The following is a 26963-nucleotide window of genomic DNA, read 5'->3' as shown; positions in this document are numbered from 1 at the left end:
GCTTCACTTGCTGATATCAGCAGTTGTATTTGAAAGAAAACCGCACTTGCAGCAAATTAACATTCATCTCTGAATCAGGCCCAGTGTTCACAAAATGTTGGTACACAAGTCTGTACACAGAAAAAGCATTCCTACAAAGATGTGTTCTTAACCTTTTCATAATATAGCTTGAGTCTAGTAATTCTTTAGATAGTATGAGATATTGACTTGTTTCTTATGTGTCCTTCTCAGTTTAGGTTTAATCTCCGATTCTTTCCATATGTTCTTTGACTGTACTGCATTACTAGCTGGCCTGGCAGCCTCCGTAATTTCCCGGTGGAAAACTAATGAAGCTTTCTCATACGGGTAAGGGTTTTTTCTATAATCATATATAAATTAATATGTAGTCGGTATGTAATATTTTTTTTTTTTTTTTTTATATAGAACACTTGGGGGTATCCATTTAGTAGGATCATTGTAGGGTGATTGTCACGTTATCCAATTATAGACTTTTTTTTTTCAGGAAAAAAAAATCGCCAATAACACATGGAAATAAAGATAAATTCCCAGACCCCTGTGTTATCGCAGAAAAATGGCTCCCGATAAGGGCTAATTGTATAACCTTGTTAGCCACTGTTATTAAGTCGATATCCCCCATAAGGTGCGTACACACGGCAGCGATATATTGCTCAGTATCCCGTTTGCATCAGCGACCAGAGATGGTCGCTGATGAAAAAGAAACTGCCGGGGGAGCCTGGCAGTGGAAATCAGCTGGTCGCAGGAGCATGTTCCTGCGACCAGTGATCACTACGGGGAAAAAACGGGAGCGCACATCCGGCGATATATCGCCGGTGCACACTCCCATCGCAGGCAATATGGTCACTCAGCGACCATATTGGCTGCGATATTAGCAATAATCAACCCCGTGTGTACGCACCTATACTCTGCACCCAAGAGGCTGCAATTTCTGCCAGTGGAGAAATAGAAAACTGCCATGGGGTTAGTTTCACCCTTCAGGGCAAGCACGTCCAAACTATGGCCCTCCAGCTGTTGTGAAACTAAAAGTCCCACGATGCCTTGTCACATTGCTGTTAAGGAATGCTCAAACTATTGCAAGGTATGCTGGGATGTGTAGTTTCACAACAGCTGGAAGGCCATAGTTTGGACCTGCTTGCCCTAGATGGTAATCTGCAGGCCAATCCACAGATTTTTGCCCAAACCTGGAATCTATGGAATAATGTGCAATATTCCCTTAATATTCCCAGGTTATTTGCTTAATAATTGTCTTCAGGGGTTAAAGCCAGAGCTTTAGGCTGGGTACACATTAATAGATCTATCTGCAGATCAATACAGTGCATCTGGAAAGTGTTTATTTTTGTTGCATATTTGTTATGTTACAGCCTTATTCCAAAATGGTATAAATTATTTTTTTTCCTCAGAATTTTACACACATTGGGGCAGATGTTTTAAGCCCGGAGAAGAGATAAAGCACCAGCCAATCAACTCCCAACTGTCATTTTCAAACCATTGATTGGCTGATGGTTTATCTCCATTCACTTGATCTCCAGTTTATCTCTTCTCCAGGCTTTAAACATGTGCCCCATTACCCCTTAATGACAATGTGAAGAAATGTGTATTTTTGTTTTGCAAATGTATTAAAAACAAAACAAAAAAGTAAGCAATCGCATGTACATAAGTATTCACAGCCTTTGCCATGAAGCTCAAACTTGATCTGAGGTGCATCCTGTTTTCACTGATCACTCTTAAGATGTTACTACAGTCAAATAGGAGTCCATCTGTGGTAATTTCAGGTGATCGGTCTGAGCCTTGACAGTGTATGTCAGAGCACAAACCAAGCATGAAGTGAAAGGAATTGTCTGTAGACCTCCAAGATAGGATTGTCTCGAGGCACAAATCTGGGGAAGGGTACAAAAAAAATCTGCTTTTTTGAAGGTCCAGATGAGCACAGTGGCCTCCATCATCCGTAAATGGAAGAAGTTCAGAACCACGAGGGCTCTTCCTAGAGCTGGCTGGCTGTTTAAACTGTGCGATGGGGAAGAACGGCTCTAGTCATTGAGGTGACCAAGAGCATGATGGTCATTCTGTTAGTTACAGCATTCCTCTGTGGAGAGAGGTGAATCTTCCAGAAGGACAACCATCTCTGCGGCAATCCCCCAATCAGGCCTGTATGGTAGAGTGGCCAGACGGAATCCACTCCTAGTAAAAAGCACATGGCAGCCTGCCTGGAGTTTGCCAAAATGTACCTGAAGGACTCTCAGACAATGAGAAACAAATTTCTCTGGTCTGATGAGACAGATAAAATGCTATGATTTGAATGATGGGCACCGTGTTTGGAGGAAACCAGGTACCGCTCATCGCCAATACCATCCCTACCGTGAAGCATAATGGTGGCTGCATCATGCTGTGGGGATGTTTTTAAATGGCAGGAAATGGGAAGACTAGTCAGGATAGAGAGAGAGCTATATGCAGCTACAGAGACCTCCTGTATGAAAACCTGCTCCAGAGTGCTCTTGACCTCAGACTGGGGCGATTACGACCCTAAGCATACAGCCAAGATATCAAAGGAGTGGCTTCAGGACAACTCTGAATGTCCTTGAGTGGCCCAGCCAGAGCCCAGACTTTTTAATCCGATTTGAAAATATCTAGAGCATTCTGAAAATGGCTGTGCACTGATGCTTCCCATCCAACCTGATGGAGCTTGAGAGGTGCTGCAAAGAGGAATGGACGAAACTGCCCAAAGATAGATGTGCCAAGCTTGTGTCATCCTATTCAAAAAGACTTGAGGCGTATTGAGAAAAGGCTGTGAATACTTCTGTAAATGTGATTTCTTAGAAATTTGAGGGGAAAAAATAATTTATTCCATTTTTGATTAAGGCTCTGACCTAACAAAATGTGAGGAAAGTGAAGCGCTGTGAATACTTTACGGATGCACTGTAGCTGCAGGAGTGATGATTTGAAGCAGAAGGCAGACATATGCTACGGCATATGCCAGGTACTTTTACTAGTATGAATGTACAGCTATTTATATAGCACATACGTATTCTGCAGAGCTGTACAGAGAAATTTGGTAGTTCATATCAGTCTTACAATATCTGGGGCAGATGTTATAGTGTGTGCAGTAGCTTTCAGTGTTTTTGCCAGGATACAATGTTCTGATAGATGTAACCAAAAGAACCACTTGCTGGAATTATGTAGTTGCCCTGTGATGCTATGGCTAGTCCTCCTTAATACGGCAGTAACTGGGCAGGTTCAGGAGGTATGTGGCTTTCTCTGTTCTACCACACTTACAGTGTTTGCACAATTACTTCAGGATCCTAGAAATGGAAACCGGATCTTTCTTTATGATTAAGTTACAACTTTGAGTATCAGTGTTTGACTAAAATACATAATGTTTACTTTTCTCTGATGTGTACATAAAAAGTATATTTTATTTATTTTGTTAATGTTATATCTGCTTTTGTTCTTTCTCCCAGTTATGTTCGTGCAGAGGTCCTGGCAGGTTTTGTGAATGGTCTCTTCTTAATCTTTACAGCCTTTTTCATCTTCTCTGAAGGAATAGAGGTATGTATTGTGTAGGCTCACTCATTTACTCACATGTTCCCTTAGCTTGTTACAATGAATCCTCTGGATATCCATAAGCACTGGACAGGTGGATGCATTCAGCTATTTGTTGCAGGCAGTTGTAGCATTTTGATGACCTTATTACATTCTTTTTTTTATTTTTATAATTGAGGCATTTTTTGAACAGTTTGTTTTTCATCAATATATTTTACTTTTTAAAATACTGCTGCGTGATTTAAAACCCTTGCATGAATAAGAGGCAATGGGGCAGATGTATTAAGCCTTAACAAGAGATAAATGCAAGGGTGATAAAGAGAGATATTCTCCCCCCACATACATTCTAGGGCAGGCAGTGAGACTTCCATCTCCCTGCCTGCCGCTGTCCCCCGGCTCCCTGCGGCATACGTCGCAGTGGTTAAGAATCGCCGTCAGGGGCAGCCAGCCCCTGCGGCATTGAATAGTGTGACAGCGAGGGCTGGCAGCAAAGGCTCCAGCCCTCTGGAACACGGCGACAGTGCAGCGAATCCTAAACAGGATTTGCTGCACATGCCGATAAATGTCATTGAATACTGCCCATAGACAATGAGATGCAGGGTTGCACTTCCCTTCAATGCACTGAGCCATATATAAGTGTTCTTTTCTTTTTGTCTTCAGCGAGCCTTGGACACTCCTGAGGTCCATCATGAGCGCTTACTTCCAGTGTCTGTTCTAGGATTCTTTGTAAACCTTATTGGAATATTTGTGTTCCAGCATGGAGGAGGTCATGGACACTCACATGATGGAGGTATGACAAAATTATAAATTAAAACTCAGGATTAATGAAAACCGCCTTATGAGCTTCCTAAATCGCTTGCATGATGTGCTACCCTCTACATTGACATATGTTCTCCATGTATTCTTGTGCTTTTTCAAATTTTAAAGTAGGTGAGTGGAATGGGAACAACGTATAAAGCAGGACAGGTCAACCTGTGGCTCTCCAGATGTTGTGAAACTACAAATCCCAGCATGCCTTGCAAAAGTTTTAACACTCCCTTGAGCAAAACTGTTGCAAGGCCTGATGGGATTTGTAGTTTCACAAGATCTTGAGAGCCACAGGTTGGCCAGGCCTGGTATAAAGGGCCAATGGGAAGAATACAGTGTAGATGCTGTGATTGGTTAGAAACGTTTAATATTAGGTATAAGAACAGCAGGACTTTCTGCAGTCTATATTCCTCTACCTTTCCTGAATTCTCATTCACTTTTTTATGTGTTTTTATAGAATATTCTAATATGTCTGTCCATTGTTTCTTTTTTTTCCAGGCCATGGGCACAGCCATTCTTTGTTTAATGGTTCCTTGAACCACGGGCACAGCCCTAGTGGCGGGCACGGACACAGTCATGGAAAAAGTCAGGGTCACAGTCATGGTGGGGACCATGGGCATAGCCATGGAGGGGATCATGGACATTCCCACGGAGATGATCACAGCCATAAACATAGCCATGGGTTTGGCTCCTCTTGCCCTGGTACGTGAATGTATTATTTATCATTGCTTGTACAACTGAAAGACGCCACCAGCTGATTTAGTGCTACATTATTATTATTATTATTAATCCATCTGCTAAAATCAGTCTGTGCACAAATACAGGTAAGTGCTGAACCATGAGGCAACAAGTGTGTATGAAACGGGAGGGAAGAAAAGCCACCTCCTTGCTAGTTATTACAGACTGCCTATATAATGCTGCATCTGCATTGCCAAAATAATGTGTATTTCAAATAGCTTAGAACTTTTGTGGGTGTTTTGAATATTTATAATGCAATCTGCTTCAGCCATTTGATACATAGTCTTAAGGTGCAGCCCTCCAAGTCTACATGTGCTGCCTTCCATTCCTTCCTGCTTTAATGGCATATTTGTGTATTATCACTTTCAATGCTTGTTTTAAAGGCTTCTTGGCATTTTATTACAGATTTGTGTATTTCGTTTATTAAATGTGTTTTTCACTTATTGAAATTAGTAATGTGCAGCCCTTTTGAAGTTTAGTGGTCTTCCCAATGTGGCCACCATAATGTCTGGTAATCTGTCACTAAACTGTCCCCAGAAGGACCACAGAGGATGTATTGTCCATATAAACTTGATCAATTGCACAGATTTCATCATTTTAGCTCTGTACACCATGCCACTGATAAGCAGGTGTCTCCTGCGCCCCCTCGGCACACAGTTTGGGAACCACTGGTCTATATATTAAAGTTAGGGTTCCTAAACTTTTTGCCCCAGTTGGAAGTGAATATCCTCAAATTAAATCCGATAGTCTGCACTTTAAAATCATGTTAAACTGACTTGTATATGTTTTTTTTTTTTTTTTTTTTTTTGTTAAATGTTACTATAACAGGAATTGTCAGTGTACAAAAAAACACTTCTCTCTCTGTATGTGAACCAGGACCCCTGATAACACCTGGGGATTTGCACATCAAACAACTCAAGCATATACTGTTTTATATACAAGTATTTGTACTAGTGGTTTTCTCTACACTGTGATATTTAGCATTATCAGTTAAAGGCACAGTGCCATTAATATTGCTTAAACAGATTTACTGGGCACAGGGCCGGATTCAGAGATACATGCAGTTTTGTTCACTGTGCAGTTGCAAAAATATGCTAGTATCAGATGCCGTGTTCTGTACAGAGACGCACACTGGCAGCATATTACATCTGCCACTGATGTACGAAAGTGGAAACATCGGACGCACATAAACCCGCCATCGGAATTATCAATAAGTCTAGGCAATGTCAGACAGAGCGTCTTTCCTAGGACAGTGACTGACTTTGGCACACACTGAAAATAGTCCTGACAACCCTGTCTTCCCCCCCCCCCCCCCCCCAGACACTCGCCGTTTATCCCTCTCCTCCATTGCTGGATTCCTGTCACTCACAAAATAGCAATGGTAATTCTGTGCTGGTTTGGTTCTTGTGGAAAAAATCAGCCACCTGCGTCTCTGAATCCGGCCCAAACTAAATTTGCCTACAAAAAAAAAGCAAGCAAGATTTAATTATTCTCTTATTACAGATGAGCCTCCTGAGGAACATAGAGGGCCCAGCAAGCAGATTTTAGAGGGTATGTATTGGCTATTTATGTAAAGTATGTCTCTTCATATTGCATCCTATATAATAAAAGGCTAACGCTGCTCCTCGCCTTTATGGGGGAATGAAAGTGCTGTGCATGCTGGCAGCCACTAGATGGTGCCGATGGAGCAATTCTAGTGTTTCTCCACATGCATTGGCTCCATGAGTTGGTGCATTGTAAATTTGAGGGGGGAGATTGCCTATGACAAGTTGGGGAGAGTGGACACAGCACCCCAAAAAACGGTGTATGTGAAAGGCCCCCATCTCTCTCTGCACACACTGTCCTGTTAGGACGGTCCGGACATGTCGGTGGATATTTCCAGCTGTAACCCGGCAGCCGGGCCTTGTCAGTGCAGTGTGAAAGGACACACTAGCTTCCATATGTACACCCGACAAAAAATTTTTTTGCTAACCCGTCAAAACCGGTGTGTGTTAAATGGCCATAGCAGAATTAGTAGATAGATGTTCCTATAACTGATCTTCCGCTACTTGTAAAACCTCATCCATTGAGTGACTCTGGCATTTTTTTTTAGCAGATATTTTGATGATTTCGCCGTAACTTTAGCACTCAAAGGGTTAAGGTCTGTTTTTTCAGGTACATGGTTCATTAGTATTAAAGTGGCCATACATCAGAAAGCCATTGCACCCAATCATACACCCAATCATACAATCTCAATGGATTGTAAAATGGATTGTGTGCACACAATCATACAATGCCGGCCGGATCGTACTGCACGTCAGATCAGTTGAGATTGGGAGCAGATTGCATGTGTTTTTAAGCACATGCAATCTGTCATTAGATGGCTCATACAACCGGGGTCATTTGCATTCCCTCCCTGACTAGCAGAGAAGAGAGATGCAGCTTCCGGGCAGCCCGCAGCAGTGAAGACGCTGGGAAACGCTGGTTTCCAAGTGGAAGATGAGCAGGCGGCTGACGAGCGGTTTATGTCCTTTTGCTCATTTCTGTCACCACTATGAAAACAGTTTTCAGAGGATTGCTTCATTAGGACTATTTAATAATGGCATAACACCGCAGATGTGAGCAACCTGCAAATTAAAAAAAAAAAAAATGGATTGTTGGAGAAGGTGCAATATATAAATAAAACTTACTCCTATACTTTTGATCCTAGTAGGCCAGCCCCCTATTTAAATGAAACTTCAAACATGCAGAGGATGGATTGTATGACAGATTGTGAGTACATTGTGTGTCAAAAAACCACCAAGGACTGCAGAGGAAGGGAAATTGGACACAATTATGATTGTAATCTTCCTGATGTATGGCCATCTTAAGTGTAATTCCACTGAGTTAGATCCTTTACCTGCAAGAATCCAGCAGAGGGCAGCACAAGCATGCAGTCCCCAGTTTGAACTTTACGAACGTCACCATGAAGGCATTTGTATGTTCTCTTCTATGAAAATAGCATGTATGTGATTTAACCACACAGCCAGTGAAACCATGACCTAACTATAGCAATGAGCGGGACCATGCATGGCCATCGTTTGGGGGCATACGCACGTAGCAATCTGTAATTACTTTCTAAGCAATCTAGTCCGATCACTTTGAAAAGAGCACAATATCGCCCCGTGTGTATGCCACTTTAGATAAATGTGAACATTGATCCTTGTGAATTCCTGAGCTATAAATTCAGCAAATCTATGGAAGTGAAGCTAGCCATAGAACATTTACGGTTGATAGGGCTACAGTGTCTATGTACACAGTCAAAAGGTCCCTATTGCCTAAAGATCGACACATGAAAAGGTTGACATGAGTTTTTACTCAGGTTTTTTTTAAAACTTTTTTGTACTTTATCATTTTCTATTGGAGTCGACATGTGCTGTGTGCAGCAGTAGTAGTGTAGCAAAGCGCCATGCCCGAAAGCATGTCAAAATAAACACAGAAATGTTTTAACACGTGTTCACCTTTTTTATGTGACTTTTTTTGTCAATGTTGACTTTTGGCATATTGAAATGTTGTTAATGCTTGCGCGTTGTTTGTTGACATTTTGGTGTCAACCTAGACCAGAGATGGGGAACTTTTTGTCCCTCCAGCTGTTGTTGAACTACACAACCTAGCATGCCCTGCTACAGTTTTGCTATATGGCCATGCTAAAACTGTTGCAGGGCATACTGGAGAGCCTCCAACAGTTAACGTTTTCCAGATTTGCTCAGAGGGCTCTGATGTACTAAGCCTTGAAAAGCTATAACATGGAGCATGGTTTATTAATCTGCTCCTAACTGACATTTTTCAAACACCAGCCTGTGATATGGCAGTTAGGAACTGATTGGCTGGCATGTTATCATTCTCCATTTTATTACTTTTCAAGTGTGGTACATGTGACCCTCAGGGACAGATTTATTAAGGTTGGTGAAGTGATAAATCAGCTCGTAACTGTGAAGTTACATGCTTGGTTTGAAAAATGACAGGTAGGAGCTGATTGGCTGGTGATAAAAACCAGCCACTTTATCACTTCACCAAGCTTAATAAATCTACCCCTCAATCACAAGTGAATTAAAATGTTTCAGTGAGTAATGAATGCACCTATGCACCAACTAGGTGGTCTGGAAAATGTGAACTGTTAGTGGCTTTCGAGGACTGGAGTCTGCTACTCCAGCTATAGACTTTTCTATCCACATCAAACAGGGATTCCTAAGCTTCTTCAGGCTGCTGTCCCCTTGTATTCCAGTGCCTCTCACTCATTGATAGCATTACTTAAAGCAAATTACTGAAACTTTTTACTAAAGGGTTTATTTAATTTGTAACAAATCTCTATCAAGTATGATAATTGACTTTTTTTTATTTATTTTAATACTTGATTTAGAAGACAACAATCAGTAATGACTGACATATGAGCAGTTACCTCCCTCACTGACAGATTGCAGACATAATGTATTTATTTATGAACAGTTTCTTATATAGAGCACACATATTCAGTAGCACTTTACAGAGAATATTTGCATCAATCCCTGCCCCAGTGGAGCTTACAATCTATATTCTTTACCACATGTACATGCTGAAATATTCTAGGGTTAATTTTGTTAGAAGCCAAATAACCTACCAGTATATTTTTGGATTGTGGGAGGAAACCGGAGTACCCGGAGGAAACACACACAAACCAGGGGATAATATACAAACACTGCACAGTTAGGGCCATGGTGGGTATGGAACCCATGACCTCAGTGCTCTGAGGCAGTAATGCTAACCATTAAACCATCCGTACTGGCCAAATATACATATTTGGATTTCTCCTGGATATACAGACACAACTGCTATTCCGAACATCTGTCCTAGGATACCTGCTGAGACTTGAAGTTCCACAAGAGCTGAAAGTATCAACAATACGATTAACAGCTGAGTGAGACTATCCCTATACACTCCCTGGCACCAACTACTATTAGCCCTCCCTCATATTCCTCAGACCCTACTTCATTCTCAGTCACTTCTCTGCTCTGCTACAGTGATGGCACACCTCTGCGCATGTAGGGGAAAAAATCATCTGTACTTCTTTTTAGAGGTCCCCAAAACTATCAAGCAGGCAACCTGCTAAATAGGGAATTATTTATTTACCAAATGGTTAACACCTATGCATATACTCATGTTTATCCTCTTTCGTTTTCACTGCTGCCCTCACCACACATATATATAAAAGGACCCAAACACTCTGCAGATTTGTAAAAGAGAGGATACAACTCTGTGCACTTCTGTGTTGCGTCCAATTCCTTTAACTTGTAGTGCAGAATAGGGGATTGTACAAATGATTAGTGTGTGGTGAAAATGTATTTGTGGTAGTACGCAATCCCGAAACTATAAATTCTAATTGTGTAGAGTAAATGGAGACTGGGTATAAGCGCTTCCGTCTGACTCCATTTGTAATCCATCTTTATGTAGCATACCTGCTGGAAGCTTATGTAGCTTCTGTCTGCTACAGACAAGTAGATGGGATCTCTTATCTTGGTACTTGTGTCGTTTCACAGCGGCACTGCCTGCGGATCGCATCGTATGCAAATCACATTCCATTTGCATGCGATCTAGCACACCCCCACTATCCATGTCCGCCTGAAGCGTGGCGAGTGGACACTGTAAGTGTCCTCCCGACCTGTTCATACCCCCACTATCCACGTCGCGTGTGGTGAGTGCAGCGGAATACACATCAAGTAACACATGTAAGACACGTCAAGTAATCCGCATCCCCTCCTGCGCTCACCACGCTTTATAAAATCAATTACACGCCGACGTGGATAGTGGGGGTATGAACTGGTCGGGAAGACGCGTACTGCATCCCCTCTCTGCGCTCGCCACACTTCAGGCTGACGTGGATAGTGGGGATGCACTAAAACGCATCATATGAAAATTGCATGTGATTTGCATACGATGTGATCCACGGGCAGTGCCACCGTGAAACTACACAAGTACCCTTCTCTCCTAGTTTCTCAAACTCTGTCCTTCGGGCCCCAGACAGTTCATGTTTTTTCCTTGTCTCTACACAGAAAGACAAGTGAAATAATTAGCCCCACCTGTAAATGTTTTAAAATGTGTCAGTAAACATGTATAGGTGTTAACCATTTGGGAAATAAAGTAAATGCACCTGCTAGGTCACCTGGAAATTAAGATCGGTGAGGGGACCGAGTTTGAGAAGCAGTCTCATCTGATGCCAGAAAGAACAGTTAATAATTGCATCTAACTGTCATACATATAAACCTGATCATACAGTATTTGGATCTCTTACAGTTATTTTTTGTTGGATTGATTTTCTTTTTTTGAGTATTGAAACAAGAGTATTATGGGGGTTATTTTATATAACCTGGTGCTCCAAATTTTGAAAGTATTCATATCTTAATTCCCTCCCTTGTGTTTTTTTTTTTTTTTTTGGTACTAATATGTTAGTTGGGCGCCCACTATAGTTAGTACGCTCATACCCCCACTAACCATGTCGGCATGGAGTTGATTTTATATAGTGTGGCGAGCCACCGAGCCTGAAGCGTGGCGAGCGGATGCGGAAAACTAGCTTAGTGGGCACCCAACTAACATATAAGTACCTTAGACCATTCCTTCAGGCCAAAAGTTTCTGATCAGATTATTTGTGTTTACCTATCCTCCTTACGTTCAGTTAGGTGCTAGTGGACAGGGTTTTACTTTTATCTACATTTTATTATTGGAAGCCGCCAGAGCTGGTTTTGCCTATTACATTAACTACCAACCTGTGGCACCCCTGGAAGTGCTCTGTTCCATCCCAGGATGCCAAGGCCTCCAATTTGGGGACCCATGTGGTAGGCTAACATTTTTTAAATCGCAACGCAACATCCCCCTGGTTTTATGGATTCCAGAAGTTCTACAGTCTCATTTTTCCTAATATTATGTAATGTTCTTTCATCTCACTCAGACTAGAAATGCTAATACATTGTTCTTTTTTAGGGGTGTTTTTGCACATTGTTGCTGATGCTCTCGGAAGTGTTGGGGTGATCATTTCTACAATCCTGATGCAGCAATACGGTTGGATGATTGCAGATCCTATTTGTTCTATGCTCATTGCTTTGCTTATCTTTGTCAGGTGAGTAGAAGTAGATTGATTTCTAAACAGGCTTTTATTTGAAGGTACCTAAATTCAAATACAAGCTGGGCATCCGCTATTCTACCCTTTTCAGAATATTTGGGGGGGGGGGGGGGGGGTTGTCTATAGACGTAAATAGCAATTTATGTTGAATAAATTGGAAGTTATATCTACATCTACTAGATGGATTATAGGCCTAGAGAACCGGCTTTCAGTTTGGCACACAAGGACTTGACATGTTCTAGTATGCTGTTATAGATTCTGTTCTTGTTTTTGCTTTGCTCCTAGAAAGGTAATCCCTTACTAGAGAGAACGAACAGACAAGACCGCTCTAGGTCTCTGTTGTATCTATGCCTATGAGACAGATATTTCCTCTGATCATAAGGATAACTTCACTACTGAGGTACAGTAGACCTCCTATTCCAGAGGGTTGGCAATTGTAGTTAAATCCATACTCTTAAAGACAGGGGCACCTGACTTAAGAGGTCTGCTAAGAACTCTTAGGTGTCAGAAAAAAGCAGCAGCTGCGTTTCCTTCCTCTTCTCAGCTAGGGGACCTCCTTGCAGATATGTGGGCTCACCCCAACAGTCATGTCTAAGTGCATTTCCACTTGTTCTCCACTCCCAGGTTTGGATAGGGCTAAATGGGAGTCCCCTCCTCCGTTGGATGCACACATTGCCAGGTTAGTTAAGTCTGCTACCCCGCCTATTCCAAACATGGTCTCCCTTAAAGATCTTTGAAAAGCTGGAAAACTTCTTTAAGGCAATTTATTGTAATGAGGGTGTAATGGGTAATTATCGGACGCTGGACAGATTCCCTAAAAGATGTTCTCTGATTGAACTTCTCAGGGAAGCAGGCACTTATCTTTAATAAGCTGTCATTACCCAAGTCTCCTGCCTTCTAAGGTGGCTTCTGATTTTGTGACAATGAAAGCCTTCTGGCTTTTTAGTGCTTATGTAGCATCTAAGAAGGCCCACATAGCTCTTCCCTTCTCGGGCAAAGTTCTGTGTGGGCCAGAGCTAGACAAAATTGTGGTTAAAGTAGCGGCATCCTAAACAGCTCTTTCCTTCTGCAGCAGTACCCAGGTCCCGAACTTCTAATTTTTGCTCCTTTTGTCCTGCAGTCAAGGATGGCTTCTTAGCCAAATCTCGGCATTTCCGCTCTGTCCAGAGGCAGGTAGGCCTGTTAAACCCAGCGTCCAGCACGTATGCTGACAGACAAGCCTGCTGTATGAACCCCCAGCATAGGAGGCGGTATTCTACATCAGATGCCTGGGTCAAAGGTGTAGTTACTCAGGGCTGCTCCGTAACCTTCCAACCCAATTGTTTTCCCTCATGACTTCTTCTAGTGGATCCAGGAAAAGCAGAACCTCTGTAGGGAGTCTATATGCTCCCTTGTAGCTTCCTGGAATTGTCCTAGTCCCCTATCTCTCAGAGGTATGTATTTCTATGCTATTCTCTTTTCTAGTTTAGAAGATGCATGAATCATTCCACCCTATCCTTAACCTGAAGTCGCGCAGTAGGGACATCAGAGTTTTAAGGTTCTGTATGAATTATCTTCACTCCATAATTCTGATTCTGGAAACGGGAGACTTATTGGCCTCCTTACATATCCAGGATGACTAATTGCATATTGTTCTGCAAAGTCACCAGTTCTTCAGGTTTGCGGTAAGGGAGCACCACAATTTCTGTTTATAGACATTTGGTCTTTCTTTGACTCTTGTTTTCACGGAAGTCATGCATCTCCAATGCAAGGGGATCTGAACTATGCCTTATCTGGATAACTTATTTGCACCTTATTTGCAAGACCATCTCTGTCTCATGCTGGACCTTCTCCAGTTTCACAGGATGGATCATTAATTGGTGGAAATCCACTTTGATGCCATCTGAGGAGATGCTGCATCTGTTAGCCTTAGTAGGTTACAGAGTTCAGCAGGTATTCTTTCCCATAGCTAAGCAAGAATGAATGGCATAAAAAACTGTATATACATGGGCAGACTAGATGGGCAATGTGGTTCTTATCTGCCATAAAATTGATGGTCCTTTCAGGAAAATATATGCGCCGGTTGGGGTCAAAATCAATTCGTTTACTCTTGCATTCAAGCCCAGTTTCCTGATTCAGGTGGACAACTCAACCATGTTGCCTTCATAATCATGAAGGCGTCAGTTGATATGCCATGAGGGAGATGAGTCACATTCTATGGTGGGCAGAGAGCTCTTTCCTGGTATTGTTGGTGGTCTTCATTCCCTGAGTCCAAAACTGGGAGACAGTCTTCCTAAATCACTAGGATGTTCACCCAGGCAAGTGGGTCCTACGTCCAGAGGTCTTTCAGCTCCGGTTTCCGTATTTGGGCCAACCAAACATCCGTCTCAAAATAGCCAAAGCTGCTGAGATACTGCTCACGCACCTAAATTCTGGGAGCACTTTTGGCTCATTTAGAGATTGCCTCTTGCCACCTTAACCCTCATAGCTCCGGATTGGCTGTGAAGGACTTTGTACAATAATCTTCGGTGTCTATACATCTGGATTATATGGTGTCTCCCTCTTGTCCCGGATTTGACTTGTCTTGCCATTTTAGACATCCATCCTAGATGTCAAAAGGCTCTCCACTTTTGTTTTTCCTAGCCTGCTTACACCAGCTAGTCGTCATCGGCTAGGATTTACCATAATCTGGAAGGCATACTTTTTAGTGATGTTGGGCTTGAGAGTTCAATACCCCCGATCCTTTAGTCTGTCGGGATGCCGGACAGGGTCCCGACAGTTGGGATCCTGACTATTAAAACACCGACAGACGGGTTCCGGATGGCGACCGGCTATTCTCCCTCGTGGGGGTCAATATAGGTGTCGAGCGTAGCGAGCCAGCGTGCCGGCAGAGTGGCGAGTACAGTGAGCCCTCAAGGGCTTTGTTGCGCTCGCCATGCTGTCTGAGTCCGGCCAGTCTGGATCCTGATGTCAGGCTAATGAATGTCGGAACCCTATACCACACCCATCTGTCTCGGGTCCTATTCTTACAGACTGATCTAGATCTGGGCCTCAGTCTTTTCTCTCATAATGTATAGTTTTCCACTCTTGCTGTCTTTTTCCAGCATCAGGTTGCATAGTTGACAGGCAATCAGACAATTTTCTACAGGGCATCCTCCATGAACAGCCACCATTTAGTCCCCCAGTAGCTCCATGGAACCTGTCTTTTGTGATTCAGGCCATTTGGTCTCCCCCTTTTGAGCCCATGAACACAGTGGACCATCAGTGGTTTACTTAAAGGATGATGTTCCTCCTCTCAACTGTTATTGAGCCACATTGTGTTGGACTTGAGTGCCTTGTCTTGACCTGGTTTAATATAAAAAAGGAACCAGGTACCAGATTCTTCTCAGAGCAGGCCTCCTTAAACATAATCAGGGCTGCCTGTATTTATTTGGACAAGATGCATAACTTCCATGAATCTGGTTTTCTCTTTGTCCTGTATGACTTTAACGGATGGTGTGGGCAGGCTTCTAAGCAGACTGATGGCTCCGCTTGACTAATTACTACACCTAATTTGAGGAGGACTTGCCCGTCCCTTTTTTGTGTGGGCTCATTCTATCTGGTCAGTGGGCACTTATTTGGCACCTGGTTTGGTGCCTCTGCAGAGCAGCTTTTAGAAGCTGCCCTGTGGTGCTCTATCCATAATTTCAGCAAATGCTTTTAGTTTGTTTCCCTGTGTCCCCATGTATGTAATAGAAACGGGGATTTTTGTTATTACCTGTTAAATAATTTTTATCTAAGCCTGTAGGGAATACGGGCCTCCCATGCTGGTGCACCCGGCTTGCAAGGATTTTGTACTGCTACCGGTTTTCCTTCCCCACACTGTTTGTGGTCCAGTCTTCTCCTTCCTCTTGCTCCTTGCCTTGGTCTATTAAGGAGAGATCCCCGGTTTGCGGGGAAAGATAATAGTTTTGTACCAAGCCTCCAGCTAGGGCATGGATCATGTCAATAGGTTGACCACTATTGGTTGACGCATGAGAAAGGTCAACAAGGTTTTTCATGTTCTTTTTGAGTGTCTGTTGACAGGTCATGGGCACCTTATCAGTGTGCCTTATACCTTCACATGGCGTGCTGCACTGTACATGCTTAATTCAAGGTTACAGTCTAAAGGTGCCCATACACTAGTAAGATTTATCTTCAGATCTGGCTGGTTGGAACGAAAACATGGTTATGGATGAGTGACAGTTTGTCAGTTTTCCAGCATTTCCAAGCAAATGGTCAACTGTCATTTACTCTCACCCATAACCAGGTTTTTGTTCCAACCAGACAGATCTGCAGATAAATTTGCATGTGTATGGCCACCTTAACTCTTGGACGGAAAAGTCTGAAAGTCTGTTTAAAAAAAACTAAAAAAAAACTTGTGTGAACCTAATGACCTCATCCCTCCAGCTCACCATTATACCCAGCATGATTCCATGTCCCCAATGGACTTGAATACCCCATTTACACCACACTTATAACCCGGGTCGAAGTGCAGTGTGGAAATACCCCAGTGAATAGCCCGGGTTATAAGAAGGCCTGAGTCGCTCTGTGTTCAGTGTGAAAGGGTCGGACTCTGGATCAAACTCCCAGGTCTGACCCGCCATTTCAATGTGAAAGAAACGAATTTTACAGGAAGTAAAAAAAAACTACCCGTACGATGTTGAGTAGGTTCTATTTATTACTGTTCAAAAAAGAAAAAGAGTTAAGTTAAGCTTGATGAGGCCTCGGTGTGCCACATAATGACTATATACCTGGTGTTTCAAAAGTCGCTGTACATCCTTTTATTTTGAAAACTGTAGGAAATGGGAAAACTGACTTTGATTCAAGATGGAGCCCATGTTTGGTACATACCCTAAAAGATAGCTCACCCCACCCATACCTTACTGGATTATTCACTTTTTTTTCCCATTTCCTCCAGTATTTTTGAAACAAAAGGGAGGGTGTACTGCGACTTTTAAATCACCCTGTAGTATTTTCTTGATCAGGGTTAGAAAGTATTCAGGGTTAGAAAGTATTCATCAGAACAGCTGTGTGCAGAGCAAGAAAAAGGAAACTGAAGAAAATGAAGAAGTGGCACCCGACCTTAATATAGGGTTATCTTCATCTACTAACTATAGCTTTTCCTCCGAAGTAAACCTCTCTGCTGCAACGTCCTGCTCATTATTATTTGACATTTTATGGACCTTAATGGGTTTTAATTTCTATTTATTTTTTTGTTCTTGCTTTTTTATTTTAGTAGACTCTCCTGGATCTGCCGTGTAAACCTGTGTTTAGCTGTTTCTCTGTGTGTATGGTCTGCGGTAATTCTGTGGTTACTACACTTATAGTAGCAAAACCACTTTTGGCTTTACCTCAGATCTTTTGTTTCGTGTTTGATGTGAAAGTTCTGCTGCGGTCTACATTAGACTACACCCATAAAATGTATTTTGTTTTATATGTAATTTTGTCACCATCCAAGCTGTAAATGCTCACACCCTCACACTGTAGTATTGTACTTGCAGTGGCCAGTGACACTTTTAAATTAGGTTTGGTAACTGACAGTAAATTAAAGCTCTAGATGCCAGCACTTTCCAAATGCCAGAACTGGAGACGAGCCTGTGTTTAAGGTCACAATGTCTTTACATGTGTATGGGTGAGACTTACAAGCCTTTATATAAGGAAACCATTCTGTAGAGGAAGAGAGGTAGCAGACATGAAGTAAAACAGGTGTAGAGGAAATCTGAGGGATACTGTGAGGCTAATATAGTGAAGGGATTTAGAAATGCTTGCCAGAGACCTAAAGTTTTCCTAAATCCAGAACACAAGCTAAACTCGATGGTTTTACAGCTAAAGGAAACGTGAATGTTTTTCCTTGACCACTTAATGACAGAATACCGTAAGCTTTGCCATTCATGTGCTACTATGGTATCTCATAATGAAGCCTTTCTTTCTTTCTTCCAGTGTTATCCCTTTGCTCAAGCAGTCGATCGGTATTTTGATGCAGAGGACTCCACCTTCTCTGGATAACTTGCTTCCTCAGTGTTACCAGAGGGTACGTAATCATATTGGAAGAATTCAAACACTTTTTTTGTGGACTTGCTATATACATATATATATTTTACTGACCTGCTCCATGGTGGTTTCCTTTTGGTTCTGGTATGATACACATGATGTTTGGATTTCTACAGGTGCAGCAATTGCAGGGTGTCTACCACCTTCATGACCCGCACTTCTGGACACTCTGTACGGATGTTTACATTGGGACCCTGAAGCTGGTGATAGGACCTGAGGCAGATGCTCGCTGGATTCTGAGTCAAACACATAATATATTTACACAGGTATGGTATTCCAGGCATCTGCCTTTTTCCACATCCTGACCTATAGCACACAGCAGAGACCTAGCAAAAGGGCCTTTTGAGGAAGTATCGTAATACATGTGTATATATGAAGCAACTCTCATCTGAACGGTTCCCGGCGCACCAAATCGGGAAAGAGCTGCGTGTGTGTGGGAGATGCTCGTGCATGCCATTTACTGCAATGGACACGCAAGCGTGTGAGACGGGGACGAGTGGCTCCGTCTTTACAATGCACAATTTTGTGGCCCATATTTTGCATACTTTCAGGATGCAGGAAGTTTATTAACTGTAAATGAGACCACATAAGAACTGCAGGCCAGAATTGGCTCCTATCACAAACCGAACTTCTGTCTACACCCAATATGTATAACCTTTAGCAAAAAGCGATCTGGCCTCAGTACAACAGAATAATCAGCTATATAGGTTACTAAAAAACAAATTAGTCAACACAATTTTTTTTCTTCAAATTCAAGACCGATCTTTCAGGTTGTAATTTATTCAGGGATCCGCCCCTCTCTTCCACAGAGGTGGCCAGTACTTTATTGTTGCTGCTGAGAGTATTTAATAAACACAGATTTGTGTCTTCAGTCTTAAAGTGTAGAGAAGGGACTTCTGCCCCTCTCTGAGATTAGCAAATAGTAGAATGTGAGTGAGCGAGACTTCCCCCTCATACCCCTTTTACACTGCATTAAATATCCCGGTTTATTGCCTGTGAACAGGATATTGTGCAGTGTAAAAGCACCATATCAGAATCTGATTTATTGGTATACTAGGAATTAGTTTTCGGTTTGCTGTTGAAATTATCTGGGTTGAGCGACCCAGCATTTCAATGTGCATAGTTGAACACTGGTTCAACCAGGCTCTCATGATGCAGTGTATAGGGTTAGCTGGGTCAATGCAACCTGGGACCTGTTCACATCAATGGAACAGGTGCTTGTAGATCTCCTCTCCTAGCACTGGCTCAGGCCCTGTCTCTGGTGACATCCCCAACCCAGTAATAAGCCAAATAGAGCCACCAGTCTGCAAGGGGCTCAAGCTGGGTTGGAGCCAGTTAGTGCGATCTGGCAAAGCCGGTTCAGCCCGTTCGCCTGCTCATTGATCATAAGTTTGGCACCACTGCTCTATATCCTTGCCAAAGGTTTTCATGCCTGCTATAGCATTGTAGGTGTGAGAGAGCCTATTCACTAACTTCCATCTCCAGATGAGAACCATAACGTAGGCTGAGGACCACTACTGGCAATATGTTGATTGAAGCATGTCCATTTTTATTTTGGTTGTGGCTTATTTCTTATCACACTAAGGGGTCTGTTTACTAAGCCTGTGGATGGAGATAAAATACCAGCCAATCAGCTCTATCATTTTTTCAAACACAACCTATGACATGGCAGTTGTAGGCTGATTGGCTGCACTTTCTGTCATTCAAGGGCTTGGTAATTAGACCCCTCAGATTTAAATGTCTTTCAATAACTAAATATTTTTTGTTTTTCCTTCTTCCATGCTGCATTTCTTAGGCTGGCGTACGGCAGCTGTATGTACAGATAGACACTGCAGCCATGTAAACCTTCACCTGACCTCACATCTTGGACCAAAGCGCAGAAATGAACACTAGGACCCGAGATTCTTCTCTTATATAAAGCCACTGCAGTGATGCACCCGTTGGGACCACGTACATCCAACATGATCATTACTGTGCACGGACTGGCTCTCCACCTTGTGCTACATTACCATCAATTACAAATCTCCTTTTTATACAGTATATGGACTAAATATAGGATGCTGACTCCTTGTAGCATCTTGTTATGTGATCGTCCAGGATACCAGAACCCTCCTTTGGTTGCAATGTTGAGCTGTACTCTGTGCCAGTCCTGCCATCTAGTGTATAAGCACCTTAGGAATATTGACTCTGAAGATAAACATGTACAGTAAACCAAACTCATCCAGCATATCGAAAAAGTGTTTACTTTAACTGGACATTGACGGCAACATCAGTGTTTATTTTAGATGCAATAACTTGGTACAAAAAGGTTTTATTCTGCCCTTACTTATGCTAGAGAAGGCTGCCGTGCATTGCTCTTTCCCCATATACTTAAACGCTTTGCATAGCCTTGCAGCCCTCTGTCATTAAAGACCTAAACCCACTTCCTCCTTTCTGCAAAGGTACAAGGGCATGCATTTTATTTTTCTGGATTCTTGTACATCTGTGAACAGTGTTAAAATGTGCTTAATTAGCAACACTGCCAATGAGGAGAGTGAACGTTATGCCATTTACAGCCCCATCTGGAACTGGATAGTAATGTTAACCCAAGTGCCTTCCTGTACCATTTGGATGGGTGATTGGTAACACTCACAGCACAAGGAACGTAGCCTCCTGCGCCCTTATCTTGGACCTGCTCTGCTTTTAACATACCTATCATCGCCCAGTTTGAGGGCCTTCCTCCAAGGATTAGGATTTATTGCTGCATTTTGTACATGATTTAATGACTCCGCAGGAATCTTCATGTGTAGTAAATGGCATCCTCCTTTCTCCTACGCAATGTGGCTCTTGAACATGCCTTTTTTTTTTTTGTGATCTATTTTTAATCCCCTGATATTGAAGTTTCTCCCATAGTGTACAGGACTGTAGCAGTGTGCAAAGCGTGGGATGCCTTTATTCTCCTTTTACTTCAGACCGGCTGTCCTCTGCAAGGAGGATGTATCTTACAGTTCAGTAAAAGGGCTACTGAAAATGTACCAGGAACATTAAATTATAGGTGCAAATTGATTCTCTGAGCCTTCGCCGCCTTCTTTTTAACTGTTCTTAATTGAAGGATTTTAAAGCTTTATGAATGAATATTTAGTGATGACAAATGGGTGGCTAAGTAAAGACATTAGAGTCGATGTAAGGTGGAGCAACGGATTTGTGGGCTGAAACCATTTTCAGGCCATCTTTGTTGTTAACATGTGACATTTCTGATCATGCTAATTTCCACTGTTTCCCAAAATTTGTCCTTCTGTGCCTCCTAGTAGTTCAGGTTTTAAGGCAATCCATGTATAAACAAGGTGACTAATAATTGCATCAGTCATTTTGATGTAACTATCTGTGCTCAAGCATGGCTATTAAGATTTCAACCTTTGTTTTAGTATGCGGCACACTGTAGAAGATGATAAAATGTCAGGGCATACCATGCTTTTTGAAGAAAAGATGTTTTTTTTTTTTGTTTTTTTTTACCAGTGCCCTGAGTTCACATTATGTCACTTTTTTATAATGTTCCCCTTAACGTTATGCCACATTGTAGTTCCCTTCAGATCATATTGTACACTGATCCGCCAGGTCAATCCGGCTGTCTTCTAATACAGTAGTCACGGCACTGTCTTTAAAACCTGGACTGTTAGGGGTCACTGGAACTGACTTTGTGAAACGTGGCACTACATGTTCATGATTCGGAACAGCCAACAAAGTGTTTGTAACTTCTGTATAGGAATCAGGCCCACATCATGCACAATGTGAAAAGAAAATCCTTCTATCAAACTGTGCCATTTGTCGTGTTTTTCCAATGTTAATTCACGAACTGTAAACATACCATGTGTTAACATGATCAATTTTAAAAAGATACCTGGCTAACATCTCATAAGTTGATAGATGTGTAGCAACGAAATCAGTCAATATTGTGGGTACAGGGGAATCCACACAAGTTCTATCTTGCTTATCTTGGGTCAAATGTTGTAGCCTTTGAGTTGCAGCAAATGCAGAGATTTGAGTTACAAGGTTTAAAGTGGCAAGTCCAAACCGACCTGGTCGTTACATTTAGCCCCTTGTGTCTATATCATCTTTGACTTGGTTGCTACTTATGTGGCCACACAAACTCAATCAGTCCAATACAGAGACCTACTCTTAACCATTGGGTATGGAGCAGGATAGATTGTATCTTTTTGACTTCATAATGAAATAAAAAGGTCTAGAACTGTTTTACATCCCAATGCCTAAGCTTTTTATTCACTTGTATGTCATGCAATACATTTTTAGAAGGCCACTGTGTATTAGCGCAATATAAACACAGGGGCTAGCAGCTGCCGTCATGAATTTTATTCCCATTCAGGGCACTATCATTAAGTGTATTTCCTCCAATTGCCAAGCAGAACGGTCTCATTCACCAGTTATACAATGGTAGTGGCAGAGGCTTGTGAGTGGAGACCAATCGGAAGCTGCAATCTGATTCTGGGGCACCTGCGCATGCACAGAACCTGTTCTGGATTTGTAGAGAACAAGTCCTTGCATTGTTGCAGCATGTCACCGTTTGGGGGTGAAGAGGCCAAATATGCCACATAAGTAAATGGGCAGTGAATACTGTGCTATCCACTGGTCTTGGGATTCGCTGCTCCTGAGGGTGAAAGGGATCCATCCGGGTTTGTAGCAATAGTGCTGTCTCTACCGCTCACGGTAAGGGGTCAATTTACAAAGGCTTCTAAAAATTAAGGTGATGTTCCCCATGGTAACCAATCGGATGCGGTGTATCATTTCCCTGCAGCATCCTATAACATGATGGACATAATCTGATTGGTTGCTATATGCAACATCACCTATTTTTATTTTGAGAAACTTTAGTAAATTTACCTATTAAGTCTTAAGGCCCCCATCCACTAGTGTGATATGGGCACTTTTTCATGTGATTCCGACGCATTGTTGTGATGGAATGCATAATGTCATATCGCAGGTCCTTTTCCTGCGAGTGCGAGGAGCATTACCGTGTACCTCGCAATCACAGATCTTAGTGGCTGCCGCAATGATTGATCAGATCCCGCATGCCATAAATGGGATCACATACAGTAAGCCATATGCAAAGTTACTGCATACGGGGCTGTCTCAGTAATAATAATCTGCATAAATTTGTTCTGCAGGAGCCCCTGTGCCTCATTTTGAGGGTCCCCATACACTAGGGCAATATAACATACAATCCTTCAATTTTGACTGCATCGGTGCGATATCATATTCTCCTGACCTTTTGGCCAAGGGGTGCGGATTAGCTGGTTACCAGTTGTTAGACTGGTTAGTCATTAGATCGACGGCATGCATTTATGTTGACATGTGTCTAGGTCGACAGGGTCATTAGGTTAGGTCGACAGTCACATGGCTCGCCACGCTTCGGGCTCCGTGCCTTGCAATGCTGGGCACACTATTTTATTCTCCCACCACGCCCTAGTGGATGGTATGGCATGAAATACCAGCTGTCGGCACATCGTCTCAAAAAAAAAAAAAAAAAAAAGACAAATCCCATGTCAAACTTTTGACTGTTGACCTAATGACCCTGTCGACCTTTCTGCATGTCAACCTAGACACAGGTTGACCTAAATGCATGTCGACCTTATGACTGTCTAACAACTTGCTGGTGACCGAATGACGGTATCCGTGGCCAACATTGCTTTGTGACCATATTGTACCGCCTATCAACCTGACTGGACCAGTGTGCAATAGGTAGCACCTATTCCTGTGTAGCAATGCCTATTTTCCTCTAGATTGTAAGCTTGCGAGCAAGGCCTTCCTACCTCTGTCAGTTACTGTCAAGTGCAATGGATTATGGTGCACCATATTAGAAGTTATTAATAAATTATTATAGCGTATGCACCTGTAAGTATCCATGTGTCCATCTGCACCTGGACTTGTATCAGGCCTCCTAAGTAATAATGCTTCAGCAGCAAACCCAGCAATACAGTGTATAGGTTTAGCAGAAGCTGTGAAAGACACGTCAGACAAACCCAATATGGTAGTAATATAGCATTAAATGGTTCCTGGAGCCAATCCTACTTTGTTGCTAAGGTTTATCTACATTTCATATCAACCAGGAGTTTGAATTATACCTTCCTTTTACTCAAAACTGGTGGATTAAATGGAGAGGAAAGCTTGGCAAGAGCAATCATTATATTTACCCAGGAAGAATGGTCTTGGACTCACAAATACTTGTTCTAGATTTATAAAAGGACCAAAAAAAAAAAAAAATACCTTCGCTAGTCATCATATATATTATCCTGCACTAACTCACAGCTTAGTAGACATGTCCGACTCACAGCCATTTAAATACATGTTTGATTATTCAGCATACAGTATCATTTACTTGTTTTAGGAATGTAGATCCATGATCACACTGAGGGTAGTAAGTTACGTAGGTCAGTTGGTGGTGTTTGCTGCCTTAAAAGGAAATGAGAGCCCAAAACCTCTTCCACCAATTGAAGGTTCAGAAACAATTCTTCAAAACCAGCATTTATTGGATAATCGTCACAGGTCAGTAGTTCAGTTTCATGATAGTGATTAGATGCTGGATCACTGAGAGACGCACGGTTGCTTTAGGACACGGGAAGAGGAGGTGCTGCATTATTTATGGTCTGGAGTATCTGTCTACTTCCATCACTGCATAGCCTGAAGTTGAATTCTATCAAACTCACTGAAGTTATGTGGGAGGAATCGGTACATCTGTCAGAATGAACTTAGGTCTACAGTCATTAGGTCGACCGGCTGGAAGGTTGACCTGATTTAAGGTCGACATGGGCCAAGGTCGACATGACTTAAGGTCGAATTTGCATAAAGGTCGACATGAGGAAGGTCGACTGGTCATAAGGTCGACATGGGTTTTTCACTTTTTTTATCCGAATGTCGACACCGTCGACATGGACACAGTTGGCAATCAGAATCGGACCCTCGCATCGCTCGCAATGCATCAGGCACGGTGGCTCGCTTCGCTCGCCACAGCTTTAATAACCTCCTCCACGCCCTAGTGGATGGTAGGGCATGAAATACCGCCTGTCGGCTCAAAAAACAGTGAAAAACCCCATGTCGACCTTATGACCAGTCGACCTTCCTCGTGTCGACCTTTATGCAAATTCGACCTTAAGTCATGTCGACCTTGGCCCATGTCGACCTTCCTGCCAGTCGACCTAGTGGGGTCGACCTAATGACTGTAGACCTAAGTTCATTCTAATAGATGACCGCTTCCCATGTGGGAAGGCCCCACCAGAACCCAATTACATTCATCAGTGTAGACAGTAAAACTGCATACAACTCTTCAGTGCCCATACTGATATATGCTTGCTTGGGGTATGTGCAGTATGAAAGTACACTGGTACTCTTATCACAAAGCTCATTACAGACAGCTCTGTATCAACCCTAGAGTGTTAATGGAATATCAGAAGATTAACAGCGTAGGAAACTTGCACAGTACAGTTACCTTTGACAACCAGTCAGCTAGTTGCTTTCCAAAGTGTCTATTAAAGGGATAGGGTAATTTGGTCCACAGCATGATGGTCGACACCATTAGGTTGATATTGGGATAGGTCAACAAATCATTAGGTCGACACAAGCATTAGGTTGACAGCTAAAAGTTTGACAGGGTTTTACACTGTTTTTTAAGCCATGTGCTGACAGGCGGTATTTCATGCCCTACCATCCACTAGGGCATGGTGGGAGAATAAAATAGTGTGCCGAGTGCAGCGAGGCACCGTGCCCGAAGCATGGTGAGCGATGAGAGGGGATGCGGTGCACTTCAAACTGTGTCCATGTCGACTGTCGATCATTCGGGTAAAAAAAAAAGGAAAAAAACCCCAAGTCGACCTTTTGACTGTTGACCTAGACACTGTTGACTTAATGCGTCTGTCGACCTAAATACATGTCGACATTGCCCCATGTCCACCTTTCCCCATGTCAACCTAATTGTGTCGACCGAATGCTTGTCAACCAACATGCTGTAGACAAAACAAGCTCAACCCCTATTAAATTAGCAGAAATTCTTACCTTTTGCTTGTATCAACCTTTTTTTCAAGTTGACCTTGTATATTACATACAGGAGTGATCTACAAAAGAGCGCAAATAATCAGACATGCAGCTATCAGACCTCAATTAGTGTTTGTCAAACCACTAAGAAATAAATATGTGCAAATAAGGGTTTTGTGACTATCTGAAAGGGATAATATGCAGTAGATGACACCTTTGTCTTAAATATCCAAGGAGAGTCTGAAATGACATCAAAAGTGATGCACCCTTTACCCAATGAAGGGTATCAACAGGGGTGAAACACAAGGAAACATCATAGTGTAGTATTTATGGTAAAACTCACAATAAATTGACGGTATAGGGATCCACCTCATCCGAACAGCAGGAAGCCAGACCAGTTGGCAGGGAAATCTAAAGCAGGTAAGTGTACCAACCCTATACCGGTATTGTGTATCCCCCTCTTTCCTCTGATGCCGTCAAAGAGGACCGGATCCAGAAAAAATCATCTTGTTCCAGTTTTGCCAGTGGAAATGTGATACATGCGATTTTAAAACATCAATTTATTGTGAGTTTTCTGTGTATATTAAAATGTCCTTTTTACCATAAATACTACACTTTGATGTTTCCTTGTGTTTTACCCCTGTTGTGACACCCTTCATTGGGTAAGGGGTGCCTCACTTTTTAT

At 42.4% G+C, this 26963-nt stretch overlaps 1 protein-coding gene across 2 annotated transcripts in view; it reads left to right on the top strand.

Annotated features, from left to right (window-relative positions):
- Positions 1-22500, top strand: part of SLC30A7 (solute carrier family 30 member 7) — a 30000-nt gene extending 7500 nt beyond the window's left edge. The window contains exons 3-11 of one of the 2 annotated variants that reach the window (XM_083156931.1): positions 237-345; positions 3474-3561; positions 4216-4345; positions 4861-5064; positions 6604-6651; positions 12070-12205; positions 18149-18239; positions 18376-18525; positions 20055-22500. In XM_083156931.1, the coding sequence (XP_083013057.1) occupies positions 237-345; positions 3474-3561; positions 4216-4345; positions 4861-5064; positions 6604-6651; positions 12070-12205; positions 18149-18239; positions 18376-18525; positions 20055-20102 (1004 nt within the window). In that variant the 3' untranslated portion in view covers positions 20103-22500. Of the gene's footprint in view, positions 1-231; positions 346-3473; positions 3562-4215; positions 4346-4860; positions 5065-6603; positions 6652-12069; positions 12206-18148; positions 18240-18375; positions 18526-20054 lie in introns of both variants that reach the window. The other variant, XM_083156930.1, reaches the window with a different exon arrangement.
- Positions 22501-26963: the final 4463 nt, after the last annotated feature.

The sequence above is a fragment of the Crinia signifera genome, chromosome 8 (assembly GCF_055691185.1).
Source record: "Crinia signifera chromosome 8, ASM5569118v1, whole genome shotgun sequence".
Lineage (NCBI taxonomy): Eukaryota > Metazoa > Chordata > Amphibia > Anura > Myobatrachidae > Crinia > Crinia signifera.
Note: the sequence above shows the minus strand (reverse complement) of the source record. Positions and strands in the feature narration are given on the sequence as shown.